Below are 24543 nucleotides of genomic sequence, written 5' to 3'. Positions count from 1 at the left end.
CGTGTCTGTGTCTCTGTGACCCTGGTTCAGTTTCTCTGCTGCTCATTTGGATGTTTGGCTGCAAAAAGTAGAGTCACCCTTCAGCAGAGACCAGGGGGATGTGGAGTCAGAGGAACAGGAACAGCTTTTATTTTGGAGCCTTTGCTCAAAATAAACTTCTTTGTTTTGCAGAGCAACACGTTCAGATTTAACCAGTCACCCGAGTTTCTCCTCTGCCATGAAAACGGCCATGACTCCAACACCCAGAATGCTTTGCGGGGCATTCAGGGATCTGTAGTTTAACACAAAGCAGAACAGAAACACAGTGAACTGAGCTGAATAGAAATAGCTGGAGGAGATGGAGAGGAGGCAGCCTTGAGATCTTGCTGCCATGACAACAAGAGCGCCACCGCTGCCATGGTGACAATACACACACACACAAGCATATATATATATATATTCATAAAGATGTATTTATGAAGTGTATTGTTGAGGGTCTGATTGAGAGGGTATGTGGTAACAAGTGAGGACGAGGAGTGAGAGAAAAACAGAAAACACGTTTTATTTTCTGCTTCCTCCTTTTCTCTCCTCTTTCTCCTTATTGAGATTCAAATGCAGCTTGGTGGAGTGGACTTATGCACCCAACACAAACACCCATGAGACATTTCAATACCATGTTGTGGAGCAGATATACACGTAAATGTCAGTTTATTAGGTTCAGCTTCTTAAAACTAAAGATGTGTTCACATTGTCAGACCTGATGTTTCCACAGTGTGAACAAACCAAACCAGATCTTCTCAGATCAGATCTGGGCCACTTGCGTATGTGATCCTAGATCTGTTCCAGCAGGGTTCTAGACAGTCCCAGCATGCAGTTGGTGTGAGACAGGTCCCTCCCTGGACAGATCAGCAGCCAAATCACAGGGCTGACACACAGACACACTCACATTCACACCTACAGACGATTTAGAGTCACCAACCAACCTGACCTGCATGTGTTTGGACTGTGGGAGGAGAAAACCCACACAGACACAGGGACAACATGCAGACTCCACACAGAAAGGCCCCGGGTCCACCTGGGTTCAGACCCTAATCCTGACCTGCATGTGTTTGGACTGTGGGAGGAGAAAACCCACACAGACACAGGGACAACATGCAGACTCCACACAGAAAGGCCCCTGGTCCACCTGGGTTCAGACCCTAATCCTGACCTGCATGTGTTTGGACTGTGGAAGGAGAAAACCCACACAGACACAGGGACAACATGCAGACTCCACACAGAAAGGCCCCGGGTCCACCTGGGTTCAGACCCTAATCCTGACCTGCATGTGTTTGGACTGTGGGAGGAGAAAACCCACACAGACACAGGGACAACATGCAGACTCCACACAGAAAGGCCCCTGGTCCACCTGGGTTCAGACCCTAATCCTGACCTGCATGTGTTTGGACTGTGGAAGGAGAAAACCCACACAGACACAGGGACAACATGCAGACTCCACACAGAAAGGCCCCGGGTCCACCTGGGTTCAGACCCTAATCCTGACCTGCATGTGTTTGGACTGTGGGAGGAGAAAACCCACACAGACACAGGGACAACATGCAGACTCCACACAGAAAGGCCCCTGGTCCACCTGGGTTCAGACCCTAATCCTGACCTGCATGTGTTTGGACTGTGGGAGGAGAAAACCCACACAGACACAGGGACAACATGCAGACTCCACACAGAAAGGCCCCTGGTCCACCTGGGTTCAGACCCTAATCCTGACCTGCATGTGTTTGGACTGTGGGAGGAGAAAACCCACACAGACACAGGGACAACATGCAGACTCCACACAGAAAGGCCCCGGGTCCACCTGGATTCAGACCCTAATCCTGACCTGCATGTGTTTGGACTGTGGGAGGAGAAAACCCACACAGACACAGGGACAACATGCAGACTCCACACAGAAAGGCCCCGGGTCCACCTGGATTCAGACCCTAATCCTGACCTGCATGTGTTTGGACTGTGGAAGGAGAAAACCCACACAGACACAGGGACAACATGCAGACTCCACACAGAAAGGCCCCTGGTCCACCTGGATTCAGACCCTAATCCTGACCTGCATGTGTTTGGACTGTGGAAGGAGAAAACCCACACAGACACAGGGACAACATGCAGACTCCACACAGAAAGGCCCCTGGTCCACCTGGGTTCAGACCCTAATCCTGACCTGCATGTGTTTGGACTGTGGGAGGAGAAAACCCACACAGACACAGGGACAACATGCAGACTCCACACAGAAAGGCCCCGGGTCCACCTGGATTCAGACCCTAATCCTGACCTGCATGTGTTTGGACTGTGGGAGGAGAAAACCCACACAGACACAGGGACAACATGCAGACTCCACACAGAAAGGCCCCGGGTCCACCTGGGTTCAGACCCTAATCCTGACCTGCATGTGTTTGGACTGACCAAGGGCCTGTGGCTGCTTTGCTGTAAAGACGTGGAGACATTTTAACACTGAACCATCTTTGCCCACAGTGAGTTTCTGTCCTGTGACGTGAAGCTGCCTCAGATTCAGCCTGATCACACACAGGTAAACAGATCACAATAATGCAGCAGGTGGAGGCTGTGGTGTTAGTGTGTGTGGTCGATAGCTGACACAGCGGCTCTCTGCAGTTGGTCGATGTGTTGCTCATTTCAGCGACGCCTCATCGATCGTCGACATAACAGCGAACTGCACCTTTAACTTCCTGTGGTTTCCCTCCGCTGTGTGTGTTTATATTCCTGTCTTTGTGCAGTTTAAGCAGGAAAATATTACACATCTTTTTTTAAGCCATGAACTTTTATCCCCTGAAGTTTCTGAATGACCAGCGTGAGTCCATCCTCTCTCACTAATCTGAACATTTTCTGTTGTTTATTTGTAGCTGACTGTTCCTCACACACCACAGACGTGGAATAGACCTGGTAATATAACGACTTGGTAGATAAATGAATATGATTGGATTATTGAACAGGAGTTCATGCTTTAAATGTACCACATCAATGTTTCGTCCTGTTCCTTAATTTATTCTCTTAGATCTTTCTGTCACCTCCTGATGATAATTTCATTGATTTGAATGATTTATTCATCTTCTGATGAAGATTAAAGCTCACCTCCACCTCTCCCTCCTTCTTTTCATCCTCTCTCCTCTTCCTCTCAAACTCAAATTCACACACAGTTTAATGAACCAGAATTAATATGCAAACATATGTTGTATCTGGTAAAATAAGGATAATCTGATGAATCTGAATTTGTTTTTTTATTCGATCATTTAGGAACCTAACATGTGACCCTAACTCTAATGCCAGTTTGCCCTAAGTGAATATTAGGGTTATTTTTTCATGAGAGCCTGTGAAACTGTGATTTTTGAGTTTTATTTTGGTGAACAAACTTTCTTCTTCCTGCAGTTTTGGTAGAACTGGTTTGTGTTTCTGGATTTCCATGGTCAGTTAATCTGCCTCTGTACTATCAGCTCACTGCTCTGTTCTCTCTCCCTGTCAGTTACCAGAGTGTGGTTTCTATGGGATGTATGAGAAGATCCTGCTGTTTCGTCATGACCAGACATCGGAGAACGTGCTGCAGCTGCTGCGCTCGGCCTCTCAGATCCAGGACGGAGACCTGGTGGAGGCCGTGCTGTCAGGTGAGTGGGGCTGAGGGTGATGTCGAGGCTGGGAGGGACCAATAACATCAGGCCACGTGAACAAAATAATGTGAACACTTAAGTCTTAATTTAAGTTATAAGATATGGTCCCTCTTTTTGTGTCCAGATGAATGTTGAGCCAACATCAGTAGAGAATCAGAATAAGGTGTTGCCTAGGACTCTGCCCTCACCCTGTAACCTTGCAGGATGGACTCAGTTAATCGATTATTCAAAGTGATGGGCTGCATTACCTAAAATTTGGTCTATGTCCTGTATCCTCGGCCTCTAGAGGGTCCAGTGAGTCCAAACTAACTCCCACCATAAGCCCTGTTTCCTGAAGCTACATCGTGAACTACGGATGCCTGGTTGGGACAAAGTGTCCAGTCCAAAGCTAGCGTTAGCTGACTGAGGAGTAAATGTGTCAGTCCAGTAGACGCTCTGGTTCCTGCTAATGTGACCCAAAGCACTAACGTTACCCAAAGCTCCACTTCCTCCCAAATCCACATCAGATCCGTTCAGTCCAAAGGTCCAATCAGGACCATGCTAGGTGGCTAATGCTACCAAACCAACAGGTTAGCTTTAGATGCTAACACATCCAGGAGGAAGAAGGCCCCATGTGGATCCAATGTGAGTCCTTTGGCTGCTTTGAACTCTCTCCATGTGAAAAAGCCAAAGCCATGTTAACCCTGGTTGTTGGTCTTTCTTTGTCCCACTCTCTCTGGGCTAAAGAACGCCGCCTCTTGGCTCTGGCAGCCACTGGTTCCCACTTTGAGCTGCAGAGACTCCTCCATGGCTGCTGTTGGAAACCACTACTGGCTTCTTCTGACCTTGGCCAGGTGGCAGGGGGGGCTCATTGACGGAGCAGACTTTGCCAACACAGGGTAGAGGAGCTGGAATAACAACAGAAGGGCTGTAGGTAGCAGAGAGTCCTGGGGGGTAGTATAGCTGAGAGACACCAGGACCTGGATCTGGGTACCTGCAGGGACCAGACTGGGTACAGAATCTTAGTCCACTCAGCTTTCAGTTTATGCTGTTAATAATTTTGGCAGCCTGAATGCAGCTAAAGTCTCCAGATGTGTATAATGAAGATTTACTGTCTCAGTCTGACTTGTTTCTGTCTGTCTGTCTGGCTGCCGTCCAGCTCAGGACTCAGGTGTTCACACGGTGCTACGCTAACGGCCTGACAGCTGCTACTTCCAATTTCCTGCTTCTCTGTCACCACCCAGTGTGTGTGTGTGTGTGTGTGTGTGTGTGTGTGTGTGTTGTGTGTGCATTTGCATATTTGTATTTTTGTTTTAATTAACGTGTTTTCATTTTTGACTTTTTCCCCACTCTGTGCTGTTTCAATGTTGTTTGATTTTTATATTTGTCCATCATTCCTATCAACAACAATAATAATAATAATAATGACGATGATATTAATAATAATAACAATCACAATATTAATCTCTACAACTGATGTCGTGTTAGCAAAGTTAGCACCAGCTATCGAATCCCCATCTCCACATTTAGGGGGAATTCAGCAGATTGTTGGACACTGTGTCCTCAGCTGCACCACTTTTCAGTCCTGGACTGTCAGGTTCCTGATCCTGGTTCTGACCAAAGCACAAAGCTTATTGTTGGTGCCATCATGAACAACGCTGACCCAGAACTGGTTCAGACCTGTGGCCCCAGAGTGTTTTCCAAACCAAAGCTTCTACTTCAGGCCTGATTTTCTCTGTAACCTCCATCTGTCCCATGTCTGTGTCTCTGTGATCCTGGTTCTGTGTCTCTGTGATCCTGGTTCTGTGTCTCTGTGATCCTGGTTCTGTGTCTCTGCTGCTCATTTGGACTTTTGGCTGTGAAATGTAGAGTCACGTCTCAGCCGAGACCAGGTGATGGTGGAATCAGGAACAGGAGGAGCTTTTATTTTGGAGCCTGAGCACTAATGTGGGAAATCTCTTCCTTCTTTGGTGTTTTCTCTTTACTCTCCTCTACTTATTCTTTTCATAACTTTCCTTTTTACTTCCTCATTCTGCCTCTTATTCCTCCTCATTGTCGTCTCCTGCCGTGGCTATAGCTCCCATCATCCTTCACTTATCTTTGCTTCCTCTTCCTCCTCTACCTTTCCTCCTCCTCCTCCTCCTCTGTGAGGATGCTGACACTCGTTAAAAACACTTTTGTTAACGGGTTTCTGCCAGTTCCAGCGACAGCTCGACGTGTGGAGGAAACAAACAAACAGGAAATTAACTTTGTGCGGTGTAACAGGCAGTTCCAGCCAAGCGAGCTGATTGGTCACAAATGACCTGTAAAAAAAAAAAAAACAAAAAACAAAAAAAAACATCCTGGTAATTCTTCCGACAGGTTTATTGGCTGTGATTTTAACCAGGGAGCTGGTTAACGAACTCTGTTGTTTCCTCCTGTTTTTAATCAGCATGCATGTTGATTAAGGTTGTTTACAATTCACAATAAACCCTGAGGATGATGGGATATCATTACTCAGCTGTGCTTTTTCTCTGATTTATTATTGTCATTTAATTATGTGATGAAGACAAACACTGAAATTCATCAGTATGTATATTAGCACTTAAAGGAAATACAGGTAAAAAACGCATGTACGTGTTGAACAGTTCACAGGTGTAAACAGTAACATCAGTGTTCAGTATTATCAGTCCATAACTTCCATTGATTCATTGATTAATCAGCTAATGATTACGAGCCCTGTGATTTACATCAAAGCACCACGGACCTCGACCCCTGTGCTTGATCTCAAACTGAAAGTGTGGTTTGTTTTTGCGCGCCGATGAAACCTGAATGTAATTATTAGCGCACCGTGCTCAGCTGTTCCACGGCTGCTGGTTTGCAGATTCTCCACCCGCAGTGTTTGTTTTCTGGTTGTGGGTTAACAAGCTAGCAGCGAGCGCTCCTTCACGCTCCTAATTCCACCACAGAGAACACACACATAAACACAGGCATTTACATTCAGACAAGGACTACCTAGGAAACCCTCACACACTCTCACACTCACACACACACACACACACACACACACACACACACACACAAGTCATTTTCTGAAGCATATAATAACAGTTCAGGAGCTTGTTCAGACTTCCAAACATATGTTGGCCCTCCAAACAAAAGGCATAAACAATAATTTGAATAAATGGAGGTAATTTCCTGCTGCAGAATGTCTAATCAGAGCTGCATTCTGCTGGAGGACCACAGCACAGGGAGAGCGTGTGTGTTAAAGTACGTGTGTGAAAGAAAACGAAAAGGCGAGAGAGAATCAGAAATACATGCCGGGAGAGAGGGAGAACTGAGTGAAAACCATATCCCTAACTACCCTTCCTGCCTTGCCAAGCCTGCTGGCCAACCAAACAAATCCCCAGTCCATCTGTGCCCACTAAGAGCCTCTCAAACCTCCAAAACATTTACAAAATACCCACTAACAACCCATTCATTACTCTTTGTCTCTGCTCTTGTGTTTATCTCCCTCGCCTCTTTTCTCTCTGCATCTCTGGCTTGTTAGAGAAAAACTGTCCTGTAGTTTTTTCAACCCAACCAGTGCTGGGACTGTGTTCGTCACAGCCCGACGCCTCTTCTTCTTCAACTGTGTCCACAAACTACAAAACCATCACGGCTGCTTCATCAGCATCAACACATAGTGTAGTTGATACTCACTACCAGGCAAGTGTGGATTCATCCGCTGCTGAAACTAGTCCCCGAAATAATGACCCGTGTCCCCCCGTTTGATAAAAACCACCGTGAGCAGCTGCTTCAGGACGATACTGAGACTTTAAGAATGAAATGGTGTTTTGGAGGATTCACCTGTTCAGCAGGAGCCGGAGGACGTCTCTACTACAAACCCCAGCAATGACAAACTATGAATTTATGAAAACCATCGACCCCAGACCGCTGCACAGCTCACTGATACCGATCCAGGTGAGCAGACTTACCTTAACGCAGGGCTCTACCTCACCTGTCTAAGAAAACCTTTATCTATGAACGCAACCTAAAAGTGACTGAGCAGCTTGTTCCTGGACCAGAAGCCTTTGCTTTCTGAACTCTTCACACGGTTCAGCCGGTTCCGTCTTTGCTGTCGTGACTTTCTCAGCTGGAGTTCTCGGCACCGCCCGTGTCCCCGACTGGGTTTTTGTAAAAACAGCTGGGAGACGTTTGTGCTCAGATGGCGATGATGGCCGGCAGCCCAGTCACCGTCGATCGGCAGCTGCTCGCCTCCCAGCCACTTCACCGCCATCTTAGAAAACGTACAAAAGGGAAATCACTTCAGATCGATACGCGGCGTCACGGAGCGTTGGCCACCGGCTTGTTTGCTCTACTTGAAACTGTTGTTTAGCTGGAATTGGATCAGTGTCGCAAAAGTCTGGAGGTGAGAAACATGAGATGAGCTTCAGCAGCTGTTCACACACGAACCTCAGTGTGTAGAAATACTGTGATACTTCAGTACAGAAAAGTCCTAACTTCAACATGTTACTGCAGTAAAAGTCCAAAAGTACCATCATCCAAACGTACTTGAAGTATCCAAAGTAAAAGTACTCATTGTGCAGAACGGCCCATTTCACATGAATGGATCTGATATTATTGATTCTAATTATTGATGATTATTGTGTTGATCACTTTAATGTTGGAGCTGATGTTAACTACCTTATATACTTCTAATTTGAAGTACTTTATATACCGCTGGGTAGCTGACGTTAACTACCTTATATACTTCTAATTTGAAGTACTTTATATACCGCCGGGTAGCTGACGTTAACTACCTTATATACTTCTAATTTGAAGTACTTTATATACCGCCGGGTAGCTGACGTTAACTACCTTATATACTTCTAATTTGAAGTACTTTATATACCGCCGGGTAGCTGACGTTAACTACCTTATATACTTCTAATTTGAAGTACTTTATATACCGCCGGGTAGCTGACGTTAACTTCCTTATATACTTCTAATTTGAAGTACTTTATATACCGCCGGGTAGCTGACGTTAACTACCTTATATACTTCTAATTTGAAGTACTTTATATACCGCCGGGTAGCTGACGTTAACTACCTTATATACTTCTAATTTGAAGTACTTTATATACCGCCGGGTAGCTGACGTTGACTACCTTATATACTTCTAATTTGTAGTACTTTATATACCGCCGGGTAGCTGACGTTGACTACCTTATATACTTCTAATTTGTAGTACTTTATATACCGCCGGGTAGCTGACGTTGACTACCTTATATACTTCTAATTTGAAGTACTTTATATACCGCTGGGTAGCTGACGTTGACTACCTTATATACTTCTAATTTGTAGTACTTTATATACCGCTGGGTAGCTGACGTTGACTACCTTATATACTTCTAATTTGTAGTACTTTATATACTGCTGGGTAGCTGATGTTAACTACCTTATATACTTCTAATTTGTAGTACTTTATATACTGCTGGGTAGCTGACGTTGACTACCTTATATACTTCTAATTTGTAGTACTTTATATACCGCTGGGTAGCTGACGTTGACTACCTTATGTACTTCTAATTTGTAGTACTTTATATACCGCTGGGTAGCTGACCTTAACTACCTGCCATCAGGGCTGACTTTTATAAGAGAAGCCTATTAAAAAGTGTTTAACTACATTTATTTGGCAGCAAGAACAACAAAAACACTGATGATAACAAAGATGAATAATAAAGTGCTAAGTTGTCTGTGGAACCCAGAGGCAGTTTGGGATGTGTTAGAATGAAGAGCAGTCAAATGTTTGACGTCTGATTTCTTTGCATTTTCTGCAGCCTCAGCCACGGTGGAGGACTTCCAGATCCGCCCGCACTGTCTGTTCGTCCACTCGTACCGAGCTCCGGCCTTCTGCGACCACTGTGGGGAGATGCTTTGGGGACTCGTACGACAGGGACTCAAATGTGAAGGTAGGTTGAGGTTTTATTGATTTTCTAGTTTCTGATCATATTTGTCAGGCGTCTCATTTGCTGCTGTCTTCCTGTCCAGGCTGTGGTCTGAACTATCACAAGCGTTGTGCCTTTAAAATCCCCAATAACTGCAGCGGAGTGAGGAGGCGTCGCCCGTCCAACGTGTCCCTGACGGGGGGACTGATCAACATAGGCCGCCCTCTGTCCGCCGAGCCCTCACCCCCTCACTACACCGACGATGCTTTACTGGTCAGTACGCTGGGGCTCAGGGTCCTAACGTACTGTATGTTCACACACCTGGAAGTAAAGAAGCAGGTTGTTCTTGGTCTGAAGTGCATATGTTTCTGTTTCTGGTGGTGCTGAACTAGACTGCCTTATATTAAAACATGAGGGGACATTATGGGTATAACATTCAGACATATGGAGTTTCCTAATAAACCATTTAAAACCACAACTCAAACCTTCTCTCTCTCTCTCTTCCTCTCATTGTCCAGTCTCCAGTCAGTCCCAGTATGGAGGTGAGTCCTATCACATTTACTACAAACTGATGGATGTTATGAGCCTTCACTGCTTCTTATTATTGAACAGTGCGTTGGATTTCACCTGATATTGTTTTCCCTCCGTGCATCGTCCCTCTATCAGATTATTGATGATGATGATTCATTATTATAAATGATTTATAAATCTATCAGAGTCTTGAATTAAAACTTTACAATAAAAACATATGAGGATATTTATGTTTGTAACATGGAAGATTTTAATTTCCGGAATTTCAAACATGATAATAAATGTCAGCAGCTGTTTTCAATGTTATCACCCTATTCAATGGCTGTTATCAACATTCTCATGTCCATGGTTTTCCTTCAGTAAGGGCAAACTGCACCTGCCAGCAGGCCAGAATCAACACGTGGTGATTATTATTGTGCTCATTAAAACAGTCTGTTGGTGACTTTGTTTAAACAAGATAAGGGCCAACTGAGCCAATCAGGAGGCGGAGTAGGGCCCTACTGACCCACATCTATGCTCCAGTTGACAAACTGATAATGGCCATTTAATGGGCTGATAACATCCAAGTGCAAAACTGGAAAAACTGATTGTTTACCTGTTAGTGTAAACCAGAGATCAGTGGGAACCAGTTCTAAGGCTCAATAATGATACAAGTTACCAGTAAATGAATCGATTACAGTAAGTTTCATCACGTGATCTTTGCCTCCTCTCCTACCAGCAGAAGAACCAGTTAGATTACTTCTCCGGCAGAGAGCGTCGTTCCAGCTCCCAGTCGTACGTCGGCCGTCCCATTGAACTGGACAAGATCTTATTGTCGAAGGTCAAAGTTCCCCACACCTTCCTGATCCACTCGTACACCCGACCCACCGTCTGCCAGCACTGCAAGAAGCTGCTGAAAGGCCTCTTCAGGCAGGGGCTGCAGTGTAAAGGTGAGGCCCTGTTTTCACCTTCCCTGTGTCTGTTTTTAGTTGAGGCCTGTGACGTAGCAAGAAGTGGACAGAGCCCCAACTTGTGGATGGAGTGAAAAAGGTGTAAAGAAACCAAGTGACAGGTAGAGATGGGATGAGAACCAAAGGCCCAACCCTAGTTCACTTGTTGTTCCTACCGTTTAGTCCTAAGCCTCTGTGTTCTCTGCTGACAGGGGTAGGGGGTATCCCAGTAGTCTTTGGAAAGAAGGGGTCGGGCACAATGATGGAACTACAGAGCAAAAAACAGTTTTCAGAGTCACACTCAGAACCAAGTGGTATGTGGTTTTCAGTCAATATACCGGGCTGAGGGTTGAAAAAGTCTGCTCATCCGTCCCCCCCAGCCTCATCCCAGCCCTGGGGGGTTTCAGAGTATGTCCTGCTGACTCAGTGAACTGACTGCTGTCCCTCCTTGTTTCTCTCTCCCAGATTGTAAATTTAACTGTCACAAACGATGTGCTCCCAAAGTGCCGAACAACTGTCTGGGAGAAGTTTCCAAAAACGGAGGTTTCAACACACACACATACACTTTTTTATTTGTACCTCTATTCTAATTCTGCACTCACTCTACAAGAAAAAGCTCTAAACTTTCAGATCCAGATTTCTGCTTTTGCTCTGCAGAGCTCCTGAGCCCGGGGGCGGAGTCTGACATTGTCATGGAGGAGGGTTGCCTTGACGACCATGACATCGACCGAGGTGGCGGCCTCTTGGACGACATGGATGAAGTGCTGTTGTCAGACGGCGGTCTCCTGCTGGACGTGGGGACAAGCGACCTCTGTGATCTGCACGACTCCGACCTGGACGAGTCCACCCGGGCCATCAGGTACCGAAACACACACACTCTTAATGTAACTACACACACACACTGATCTGAGTTTGTGTGTTTTGCTCCCCCACAGCCCGACCACCAGTAACAACATCCCTCTGATGCGAGTCGTCCAGTCCATCAAACACACGAAGAGGAAGAGCAGCAACGTGGTGAAGGAGGGCTGGATGGTCCACTACACCAGTAAGGACACACTGGTGGGTTTCAGTTGGTCTAGATTTCCCAATAAACTTCAAGTGGAGCTGAAACGAACAGTCGACTGAAGCAAAAAAGCCCAAGAATCCTGAGAAAAGTGAATGTTCACTGGTTTATCTATTTACCTTAACAGTAAAATGTTGTATTTTTGGACTGTGGGTCATCTGACATTTCATTAACCAAATCATTAATGAATCAATAAATAATCAATTAAAGAAATGATCGGCAGGTGAGTTAGTGACATTATGCTTAGTTGCAGCTACATGGTACATGATGTGTGTTCACTAAAACTCGTAATAGAATAAAATTGTGTAGTTTTTCTTTCAGCTCAGTGTGAAAGGTGAAACTTGAAGGTGTTTCTCTGCTTCATGTTTGTCTCTTCTCTTTTCTCTCTTTTCCCTTGTTTCCTCTCACCTTTTCCTCCGTCTGGGTTTCAGAGGAAAAGACATTACTGGCGGCTGGACAGTAAATGCATCACACTGTTTCAGAACGACACAGGAAGCAAATACTACAAGGTACGACGACCTGCCTGTCAGCTTCACTGTCTCTTTTCTCAGCAGGGTATTGTTTTAAACATACTAATACTCATTGCAATGTTTCTGTACTGGTGTTAAAGAAATACCATTTATGTACACGTTTTTCTGTAAAACCAGTTTTTCCATGTAAGAAGTTCATGACTTTTCCATTTTGCTTCAACAAAATCAGACATCTAATCTAAAACTATGTAAAACTTTTGTTTAAATCAATTAATAGGTTAATTAATCTGACGGGACAGTAAACGTCAACCGGTTCTGACTGTTTTCTAGACTTTTCTGTGCCTGCTTCAAACTTAAATGAGCATTAAGGTTCGATGTCCAGGTCTCTGTAGCTGAGGTTGTTCACGGTAACAGGAAGTTGTACTTGTGCAGCACTGTAGAGACTTTTGGCTTGAGCCCCATCAAAGATGGTCTTGGTTGGTTTGTCAGTGCTTTTCCTTTTATCTCTGTATCTTCCCCCTCGTCTCTCGGCAGGAGATCCCTCTGTCAGAGATCTTATCTCTGGAACCAGCTCAGACCTTCTCTCTGCTTCCTGAAGGAGCCAATCCTCACTGCTTTGAGATCGCCACAGTCTCGCTGGTTTACTTTGTTGGCGAGAACCTGCAGAGAGCTGAATCATCTGTCACCAGCAGCAGCATTCAGGTGAGACACATATCTGATATGATGCTCTGTTTATTTTGTGAGAGAAGATTAGTGGAGCTGTTAACACACTAAGCTCCGCACGAAGAAACATCTATGTCAACAGAAAACTCAGGTTTAGGCTTCAGTCAGTAGCTTTTTCTAGCAGCGTCACCCTTCAAGACACAGGTATAACCACCTGTGTCCTGCTGAATAAGATGCATTGAATGTGGAAAACCTTTGTAGATGGTCCAAACAAATTTTAATCCTTTGATGGAGACTGTTGTCAAAAGAGCAGAGAGAAACTCACTTCAACTGGTCTAAAACTGAACTGGCATTTCATGGCTCAAAGGGTTTTATGGACATTTTTACACGAACAACACACAGACTGGCATCATTCTGCAGCTCAGGTCCTCGCTGTGCTGTACTAACTGTTTTTACTGGCTGATCTCAGGTCAGTGGGGTGGGGCAGGACGTGGCTCGGATGTGGGAGATGGCCATTCAGCACGCTCTAATGCCGGCTGTTTCCATGGGAGTGTCCCACAGTTCCCACCACAGTGGACACAGTAAGACACCTCTGTATACGTGTTGGTATTGTTGGTGACACTAGACCTGTTTGACTGGGAAAATGACTTTAATGGAGTTGATGTGATCCCAGGATTTGAGTCAATCGGCACTGGAGGCTGTAATAGGCAGAACCATGCACATGGGGGTCACTCTGGGGTCAACAGACGTATGAGTAAGAATGAACACTCAGTATGGAGTGCCAGAAGGCTCAATTCTGGATCCACTACTTTTGTTTTTATATAATACGTTGGCGGTTTTCATTAATAAGAACACTATAGTGTAAATGCTATGCAGATGACACCCAGCTTTATATGGCTGGATGTTCTTTTCCTATAACATCTAGAATACAACCTGTCTGTTTCGTCCTACAGTTACACTTAACACTGTGGACGTTTATGAAGGAGACTTTTATGTGAATAATTGTAAAATGGTCATTTCAGCTTTAGTCAGTACAGACATGTTATGTAGCCAAACTTAGTTCAAGCTTTATTTAACGTTCTGTGGCATTTTCAAGCATGATGTCAACAAAATGTCTAAAACAATGGAAAAGACACTGGACAGTGGGACCATCAACACCATATAGCTATATATACATATATATATGATACAGACACTGGAATTACATGACTTTGCCATTAATTACTGGATGTTCAGTCTTTAACATGAACACAAAGCATTCTTCACTTTATCTGCAGCTGAAACTATGGCAGCAAATCTCTGAGCAGGAACGAAACTGAGAAAATGTAAATTCTAGTGTTCTCCTCACACATTTCCAGCTGAGGTATTCGTCTTCATGTTGCTGCTGAATTCTCCTGCAGACACTCAGATCCCCTCAGGGCCGGCGACACCCACATAAAAACCCATCAGAGATATTTCAGAGCTTTACTGACGTCAAACTGATCATGACTAACACTGTGGTCGCACTACCTTCTCTGACTCTGTGTTCACCTGTGGGGAACAGACTGAAATAATACAGAGAACACAGGCTTCAACTGTATTACATTTATTATTAACCTATGGGATAAATACACTGGTTAATACTGTGAACTGTCACCTCAAACTGTTTTAAATATTAAAATGAATAATTTTGCTCCTAAAATTGAGGTGTTGTAACTCTAAACCTGCCTGTGTTTCATCAACAGAGGAAGTCTCCATCAGTATTTCTGTCTCCAACTGCCAGATCCAGGAGAACGTGGTGAGAAAACACACGCTGACTAAAAATAGTGATATATGTGTCACCGTTGTTCATGGGGAGCAAGACTGTGGCCAATCGTGTTCCAGCCTTTTGCCTTTCAACAACATTAGTAAACTAAACCTGGAGAGAGATGGAGGCTTATACAGATGTTTTCATCAGTTACGGATTATAAAAAGTGATAATGAATAATGTTTCCACTGCACCCAGAGGACTTTACGACCAATCACATCAGATCCTTTTACTTCCAGAAGACAAAATGTTTTCAGCTGTCCGTCCTTCATCGGTGTCACAGTCACACAGTGTAGCTGCCTTTCAAAAAGCAAACGGGTGATTCTCCTCAAGGTAATGAGCAGTAGTCTAATCAATATTAATATTGAGATTAATAACCAAGACATTACTGGGCAGCTTTTATGGTTGAAAATAAACACATGGCTACTCTCTGGTGGACAAACTGTGGATTTATGTATCTGCACTGAGCTAAAAACTAGACTCTGGTCTAGTGCACCAGACCCTGGTGCAGGAAGGTGGACTCCTGGTTCAGCAGCTCTCTTCAGGTTTTGGTTCTGCCTTAACTTTCTGACCTGGGTTTAAAATGGTGATGAGCCTGTTTGACCTCTTTAACCCAAACTCCCCGTGCCCTGCCTCGTCTCGCCTTTCTCATTGTTCGAGGACGTCGCAGAATTTGCTGCTCGATGTTTGAAACACTCTGAACATTTCCATCATAAAAATTCACAGAAGACTCAAATGTCGGCAAACTCTATTCATGCAAATGTAACTGCAGAGAACATCGAGTGCCGTTTCCATGCACACGTGCACCTCGCCGTCTCCAAGGTGAGCACATCTTCGAGCACCTCACATGTAGATTACTGTGATTACTCACTCAGCCTGCGGTTTCCATAGTGACGGATGGTAATTAGGCAGCGAGCTGAGGGAAAGGGGAGGAGGTTTATAATATTGTATTTCTGTCCTCTTTGCTTGAGGTGTGATATTAGGCTGTCAGCTAACAGGGGAGAAAAGGGAGACGTGATTTCAGACAAATGAAGGAGAAAATATTTTGCAGTTTTGGTGTCAAAGCTGTGGCAGATCCCTGACGCTGTGTAGTTACGCTGAGGGCGGCTCACAGTGAGCTCTCCTCAAAAAACCTTTTCTGAAAGCTCCTCCACCAGGTGATGAATTGATGCAATTCACTTTTTTGTTGGACCCACTTTCTGTCAACCTGTCTCACCTTCCTGCTCTGGAGTTGTAGCCGTTTTTTTAGAGCAACAGCTTCTGAGCTGACACTTTGATAACCCAAACTTTCCAACCGGCGTCTGGATGGAGGTGTTTCTGTGCTGCGTATTTTAAAACCTCAGACGGTTTCCAAATATAGGGAGCTCTGCATCACAAATGCTGTTGAGTGCATCAAATCATGCTGCTGTTTTTCCTCTGGTGCACCTTTCTGTTTTGCACAGTTGATTTCTGCTCCCCCTGAACAATATCATGTCTCTAAGATTTGGCTCATTCAGGCCACACTGTCTGCTGTTCAGCTCCGTCGAAGAAACTGTATAAAATAATTAGACTATAATGAAAAGGGATGAATATATATATGAAATACTGTAGTTTCATTGGTGTGTATGATGGAGAAGTAATTTCCTGGCAGGATATAACAATTGTAGCTAATGAGATCAATAATTAATTTAAAGTGACAGTGAGCCAAACATCAAAGTGATAAATTCACCTAAGTTGATCTAAGTTTTTGCTGAGTAGGTCAGAACAGCTTCCACTGAACACAAATTACTGTCACCACAATCCTGACCCTCATCACATGGGTCACCTAGTCTGGGCATGGTCCCCCTTCATGCACCTCCAGGTCCATAACTCTCCTGGATCCTTTCAAATGTCTTCCTTTATTTAACCAAATCAATTAACTGTGTTTCTGTTCCTCAGGACATCAACTCTGTGTATCAGATCTTCCCAGACGAAGTTCTTGGTTCAGGACAGTTCGGCATCGTCTATGGAGGTAAAACCACAAAGTGCACAAAGCGAAGAGACGTCACTCAACATGATGTCTATACATAAATGCCACTTACTCTGCAGTATAAATGATACCAGTAAAACCAGTAAGGATGAAAAGTCCTAGATTAAAGATTAAAGTTTCTGTGTCACACTGGTGTCCCTGTCTGTTTAGATTTTTAGAAGAGACTGGTGCCTTTGTGGGTCTGGGGGTTTTCTGCCCAGGCGGACAAAGAGCTGGACAGGCCTAAAAACAGGCTGTTTACTTCCAGCTGTTTGTGATGCTGCTTCTATGTTTCCCTGCAGGTAAACACAGGAAGTCCGGCCGCGACGTCGCCATCAAGATCATCGACAAACTTCGCTTCCCAACCAAACAGGAGAGTCAGCTGCGCAACGAGGTGGCCATCCTGCAGGTACGCACACACACACACACACACACACACCCACACACACACATACAGTGATGCTCAGGAGCCCGCTGGCAGCGAGTGAGACTTCCTGTCATGAATGAATTCATTACCGTGGCAACACTGTGGGGGTGTGACATCCTGTAATATCTGAGTGCTGCTCAACCTGCACAAGGTGCTGCTGCAACACACACCTGCACAGAAACCTGGACTCACCTCAGTCTAGACCTGTATTTCCATTGTATTTCACTTTATACTTCACTGCACCGCATGAAGACACGTTCTCCTCCTGCTCCCAGAGCCTGCACCACCCAGGGGTGGTCAACCTGGACTGCATGTTCGAGACGCCGGAGCGGGTGTTTGTCGTCATGGAGAAGCTCCACGGGGACATGCTGGAGATGATCCTGTCCAGCGAGAAAGGACGACTGCCCGAGAGGATCACCAAGTTCCTGGTCACACAGGTGCATGAAGACAAAACGCTGTTTTCTGCAGAATGAACACACCAGTGTCTGCATTGCTGTGTCTGCCTTTTCTCAAGTGTATCTAGGATTGTTCTTATTAGTGACACCATGGTCACTGGAAAAATCCACCTCCAGGTGTGTTTTTACCTCCTCCAGCCCTTTGGTCCATGAGCGTTTCTGTGGAAAAAGCATGAAAATGAAGAATTTATTCATTTTGATTCCCACGTTCATCTCTAGCAAAAATTCCAGTAGCACAAAGAAACCTGACGTTTTCTTATGAAAATATCCTGATCCTTTTCTCACTTTACGTGTTAAATTCTAATGACCAAGGACCTTTCTTCAGGACATATTGTTTGATTTTCAACATATGAGACCGATCTGGTTCTGTAGAGATCTTATAGTGACTTATTACTGAACATCTGTATTTCAGATCCTGGTGGCTTTGCGTCATCTTCACTTCAAGAACATCGTCCACTGTGACCTGAAACCTGAGAACGTGCTGCTGGCCTCTGCAGACTCCTTTCCACAGGTACATGAGTCTTTTTGCTGTGAGAGATTTGTGCTTCGTCCTTGTTTTCTCCAGCCATAGGTCTTTAATGACATTTTGGTTTTCTGCTGTTTGACCACAAAATGATCTGTGGATTGTTCCTTTAGGATTAATATCTTTGGAACATAGCAGCTCTTTCTAGTTAACCAGGTTTAGCTTAATAATGTGGGAACCAAAAGTTTGTCTTTGGGAAATGAATGAAATCTGATCAATCAAAATAATATTTAGAACAATATGTCGGTATAACCTTCCCACATGGTGGTTCAGAGCCTTGGGGTCCCAGCAGGATTACCCAGGCACATCATTGCTGTGTCTCTTTAAGACATTAGCATGTGTTTGGTATTTTGGAGTAGCAGGCTCTGCAGATGATACCCAGTAAGTAAAGTGTGTGAGGAATCCACAGCCCAGCAGCCTGAAGCATCATTAGAGGCGTCTGACACAAACAGCTGAAGAAAGCTGCTAATAGTTCATGACTGACAGCTAATGGACTGTCTGGGTTCTCCTGTCTGTGTTCTCCTGTTCCATCCTTTGCCTTTATTGTTCTGTCCAGTTTAAACTACATCTTGTTATGACTGTGTGTTTGTTCTTTCAGTTTGCATTACATAATGAACCCTGGTGCTGCATTCACTGTCTCTGTATCTTGGAGCGCTGGTGTTTTGTCAAGATGATATCGTTGGTTCATTCAGGACACGTTTAGCTTCGTTAGCTCAAACACTCTGCACCATCTATTGCACAGGTGTCAACAGGTGTTTTGTGTACTGGACCTTGTTGTCCTCCAGGTGAAGCTGTGTGACTTTGGTTTCGCTCGGATCATCGGTGAAAAGTCATTCAGGCGCTCGGTGGTCGGCACACCAGCGTATCTCGCCCCTGAGGTCCTGAGGAACAAAGGCTACAACCGCTCTCTGGACATGTGGTCGGTCGGGGTCATCATCTACGTCAGGTGGGAGGAGATGAGAGTCACGGGGAATTTACAGATTTAGAAAATAGACATGATGTTTCTGTAAGTGATGAATAAACCTGAGCGTTGCTCTCTGCTGCAGTCTCAGTGGCACGTTTCCATTTAATGAAGATGAGGACATCAACGATCAGATCCAGAACGCTGCCTTCATGTACCCTCCACATCCCTGGAAGAAGATCTCCCAGGAAGGTACTGCATGTAACCTGGTCAGATCCCGCCTGAAGCTCGAGCTGACGCAGCCTGGTCATTGAATCACCTCATTGTTTATTGTTGTGTATTTATCGTGTGTTTTTCTGGCCTAGTTGCAGACCTCTGGATCACCACCCATTTCTCAGCGGTTCAGTTAATCTGGGTCCATTGATTCAGCCTCGTGTTTGTCCTGAGTCAGTCTGATTTGAACTCATTTTATATAATAATCAGTTGTTATTTGCTGTTCATCAATCACCTGATCGACCAATGATCTGTCTCCAGGACGCTCAGATGAGTTTCTGGCATGTCAGACATTTTGATTGGCTGCAGTGTGAGCAGGTCTATGGCCTGACTTCCCTCAATCCTGTGTGTCACAACATGGCATTTTATTGACAGAAATAATGGAGACATGAATCTTATGCGATGTGTCAGAACAGTTCATTGATTTTGTTTGTTGGCGTCAGCTTTGAGGTGGTGGCCATCTTGTTGGAACAGAACAGTTTATGAACAAACCCGTTCAGGATTCATTTCACCAACATCCATCCATCCATCATCTAGACCCACTTAGTCCTAACCAGGGTCCCAGGGATCTGCTGGAGCCTATCCCAGCTCTCTCTGGGTGAAAGGCAGGGGTCCACCCTGGACAGGTCCCCAGTCCATCACAGGGCCACATAGAGACAAACAACCTCACACACTCACACTCACTCCTATGGGCAATTTAGAGTCACCAATCAACCTGACATACATGTTTTTGGACTGTGGGAGGAAACCAGAGTACCTGGAGAAAACCCACACAAGCACAGGGAGAACATGCAGACTCCACACAGAAAGGCCCCTGATGGGTTTCAAACCAGGAACCTTCTTGATGTGAGGCAACAGTCCCATCCCCAAACCACCGTGCCGCCCCATTTCATCAACTTTTAAGTAAAAATTCAAAGCACAAATCAAACTTTCCCAAAGCTTATTTCTGTAATTTTAGGTCGACCTTTTCACACTGATTCATGCACAAGTGTCATTTTCCTGATCAGTGTGTTTTCAGTAAGTTATGAAACCAGGTCGATTTCAGGTGATTGGTGGCCTGATACCACAGCTCCACCTCTGGTCACTGCTGAGCAGAGTCTCATTGGAATTGGTGACACAGCAGCATAAAGTCTTAGCCTGCCGTAGTCCTCTAACGAGCTGCCGGTCCGGTTTCTGCTGCTGCAGTGTGGTAACTCCAGCCGTTCTCTGCTCCGCCGTGACTCATGTTGTCGTCATTGTCTCTAAATGCGTCCGCTGTGTGTGTGTTGGCTGGACTTGTCTTGTTGACTACAAGACAGATTTAAATCAGCCTGACTCACTCGCTGGCTCCTTGGCCCGATCACTGCAGAGCTCTTCACCTTCCCTCCACCTCCTCGGTGCGCTTCAGAATAAACCAAAGTAGTTTCTGTCGGCCGCAGGCGGATTAAATGTCAGAGAAGAAACTCAGTGCATCAACAAATCTGCATTTTCAAAGATTTCTTCTCTGTTAGAGAAGCGGGTTGGTCTCCTGCCCACACAGGAACACGTTAAAGGGTTTTTTGAATGAGGAGGAGAGATACTCATTTACATGTAAAATCATTCCTGCTCATTTTTACTGATCTTTTTCTACAGACTCTGTTTTAATGTTCAGCTGTTTATTTATAACCAAGCCAGTAACAGGAACCATGGTCCTACAGCTACAGATCAAACTGTGAATAAAGTCTAAACTCATCCAGGGGAGCTCTGAGTCCTGTAGAGTATTTCAGACAATCCAGTTTAAATGGGATCGTATTGAACTCAGATATTAAAGGTTTTCTATGACGTCACAGTTGGACAGTAAATGTGTGACAGCAGGGTTTGGAACCAGCACCTGAATAACGTGCACTGATGTCCTGCATGGTGTCTGATGTTGGACAGACGGACGTCACCACCCGTCAGCTGATATTAGAGTAAAGCTGAGTCATGTGACTCTCCGGCCAGAGAGGGCGGAGCATGGGGGAGAAAACTTTTCATGCAGAGAATTAGACACAGATTTTTAAAAGGGGGGTCTATCTGTTGTGGTCCATTCATGTGAATAATGCCAAGCAGTGGAGGGCCCCAGAGACCAAAGAGGCCCCGGGGTCTTGGAGCTGTTTAGACCACTGACCCCTGAAGAAATGTTAACATCATGTTAGCTTTGCTCATTAGCCCTGACTGACCCTTCACCACAGGGGGAGGTAACCCTACATCCTCCTCCTTCACCGCTGCATCACTCACTCCACCTTCCTCCGACACGTCTTCCTTTTCTGATTCCTTCTGTCTCTTCTTCCCTGCAGCGATCGACTTAATTAACAACCTGCTGCAAGTTAAGATGAGGAAGAGATACAGTGTCGACAAGACCCTTAGCCACCCCTGGCTGCAGGTGAGAGACCTGAATCTGTGTGTCCATGAAAAGTTACTGCAGGAGAACAAACCACCAGAACAACATAGAGACACAAACAGAACGACATGACTCAACCTGGTTCAGCTTATGGGTCTGAGCCGTAGACCTCCATTGTTGTCCAAAAACTATTAAAAACACAGCAGGGAGCCACACCGCTGACCTGGCTCACATGGTTCTTCCTCACCAACAATGGGAGGCCCGTCTGTTTCCAAAAACCAGCTCCAGAACCTGAGAACGGCCGTCACTGTTTACAGTCTCTGAAGGAACAGAGAGTCCACTGGGCTCTGCTCTGGTTCCAGCTTCTCTCTGCTCACAGCAACGTCTGGAGCTGGTTTTTGGAAACAGACAGACCTCCCATTGTTGGTGAGGAAGTCCCATGTGAGCCAGGTCAGCGATGTGGCTCCCTGCTGTGTTTTTAATAGTTTTTGGACAACAATGGAGGTCAGACCTTATACTTGCATCCAATAACTCAGGTTTGTGAACCTCTAATTGTGCCTACTTAAAACCTGTCTTCTGGACCAGGACTACCAGATGTGGCTGGACCTGAGGAACCTTGAGTCGCGGATAAACGAGCGCTATATCACCCACGAGAGCGACGACCTGCGCTGGCATCACCACGCCCAGCTAAGTGGCCTCGACTACCCCCCACACCTCGGCAACGGCACCCGCATCGACGGCAGGCAGGGGGTGGACCGGTACCAGGAGCAGGAGGAGGAGCTAGAGACCCTCAGCGAGAGGGTCAGTGATCTCTGAGGACCATAAGGAGAGATTCACTCAAATGAGACATAAAAGCTCAACAAAAGCACAAAACATAACAAGTGGTGAGCATTTTTCATGTGATTAAACAGATAAAAACAAATACGGTATATTTTCCCTGAATAAACATTCACAGCCGGTTTGTCCAGATTCAAACTTTCTGAAGGATCTTTGGTAACTAAAGCTGGAGCTGGGTGGCATCCACAGAATAGAAAAGTCCAGTTCTCTGATTATGATGATGTCTGAGCTCTCTGCCTCAGCAGGTTGGTGACATGGACTCGAATCTCCTGATGATCGTTACAGCTGTAAACTGGCTCACGCCAAACCTGAGAGAAGGTTTTTCTGCGTGTCTTTAAAAAGACTTAGAGCTACAAACGTTTCTTCTGTTTCTACCATTTAAACTGTATTACGTTCATTGTAGGGTAGCACTGAAAGGTCAGGGGTCAGGGTTCCGTTCCAAGAGGAAAGGTCCACTCTGATTCAGGCAGCCATCTTTTCTGAATGTAGCTCAAAAATCAGTGCCAATAAACAACCAAAAACTTCAAGCGTTAAGTGTTTCAGTTTGTCAGGGTTTTCCTGGTTCTGTTTCTCCTGACCCTGTTCCCACAGTTATCCACCACGCTCAGAAGTCTTCAGAGGGTTTTGCATTGAAACTTTAAGGCAACAGCAGCAGCCCTGTTGCTGGTGCTGATAACTGTGACTACATGGCCTGTCACTCTGTCTCAAGGCCGTTGGCCTGTAGGAAAAAGGGAAGTGTGTGTTTTCGCAGCCTGTCGTGTCTTGTTTTCAGTTCGACTGGAGCTTTGTGTCAGTGCCACGTAGCATCCTCTGGAAACACACGGGGATATTTACTAAGACGCGTTTTTGTTCAAGTCTCAATGGGAAAGTTGCATGTTTGATTTCATGCATCATGTATTTTAAAGAGAAAGACGTTTATTGGAATTGAGTCCAAACCTCCTGGGCAGCTGGGGTCCCTGCTGAGGGACCTGCAGCTGATATTTAGTGTCAGGTTTCACATGTGCAGCTCTGCAGCTGAGACAGGCGGCGTCTACGTCACAGCTCTGGCCTTGGGACGCCAGAGGACGGACGTCTTTAGGCTTTCGGCTCAAACTGAACCAAATCAAAGATGGTTTGGCTGCAGGAGACGACACGATGCGGTTTCCTCAGCAGCAGGAAGGTTACGCTTTGTCCTTCCACTGTGTTTTGTCTTTTAGTTTAGTTTAGTAAATGTCCCCTGTGAACACATTCATGTACACACTGTTCTAGCCTTGTATGGGTGTTACCTTGGAGGCCATGATCACACTGGAAGCTTTTTTATGTGCTGATTGTCAGAGGCTCATTGGGTTTGGTCCATTGGGGGCGTGTACCTGTCTGTGATCTGTTAGCTGATTGGTTAGTTAACTTTTCAGGTATTCTCAGAACTACTGATTTGTAGTGCGGTGACACATAGCGCTCACTGCTTCCATAGTACAGAGCACTGTAGGTTTTGTTGCTTTAAAAATATCATTTGTCCTGCGTTGTGTTTATTTTAGCTTCTCTAGCAGGAGGAAAGCCGAGTGAGGAGCTTCAGTCCCAGGGTTAAAGGTTAAAGGTTAAAGTCACAGATGTGTGAGGAAATCTGCTGAAAGCCCTTCAGCTCAGCACGGTGTCACAGTTTAGCTTTGTGAGTCCATTACTGGACCCGGACTGAGAACTTGCTCTGTCACTGTACTTGAACCAGAACCTGGATGAGATGAGAGAGCAGGTGAGGGATCCAGAGCAGACTGACCAGTGAACAAATGTTCTGTGATCATGGCCCAGGCTGAGTTCTGTCGGCCCGGCCTGCCTTGCTTATCCATAAACAGAA

At 45.3% G+C, this 24543-nt stretch overlaps 1 protein-coding gene across 1 annotated transcript; it reads left to right on the top strand.

Moving 5' to 3' along the window:
- The first annotated feature begins 3511 nt into the window (after positions 1-3511).
- prkd1 (protein kinase D1) lies at positions 3512-22694 on the top strand. The gene is made up of 20 exons (XM_026306717.1): positions 3512-3641; positions 9425-9556; positions 9636-9805; positions 10051-10074; positions 10782-10992; positions 11458-11535; positions 11650-11851; positions 11928-12051; positions 12487-12564; positions 13060-13227; positions 13658-13769; positions 14913-14965; positions 16892-16964; positions 17264-17370; positions 17664-17825; positions 18256-18354; positions 19152-19312; positions 19413-19519; positions 21835-21920; positions 22464-22694. Exons 1-20 carry the CDS (start codon positions 3527-3529, stop codon positions 22692-22694), a joined length of 2493 nt encoding a protein of 830 aa, XP_026162502.1. The 5' UTR covers positions 3512-3526.
- Positions 22695-24543: the final 1849 nt, after the last annotated feature.

Source organism: Mastacembelus armatus, chromosome 22 (genome assembly GCF_900324485.2).
Source record: "Mastacembelus armatus chromosome 22, fMasArm1.2, whole genome shotgun sequence".
Lineage (NCBI taxonomy): Eukaryota > Metazoa > Chordata > Actinopteri > Synbranchiformes > Mastacembelidae > Mastacembelus > Mastacembelus armatus.
The sequence above is the reverse complement of the archived record's forward strand: the minus strand, read 5'-3'. Positions and strand labels throughout refer to the sequence as shown.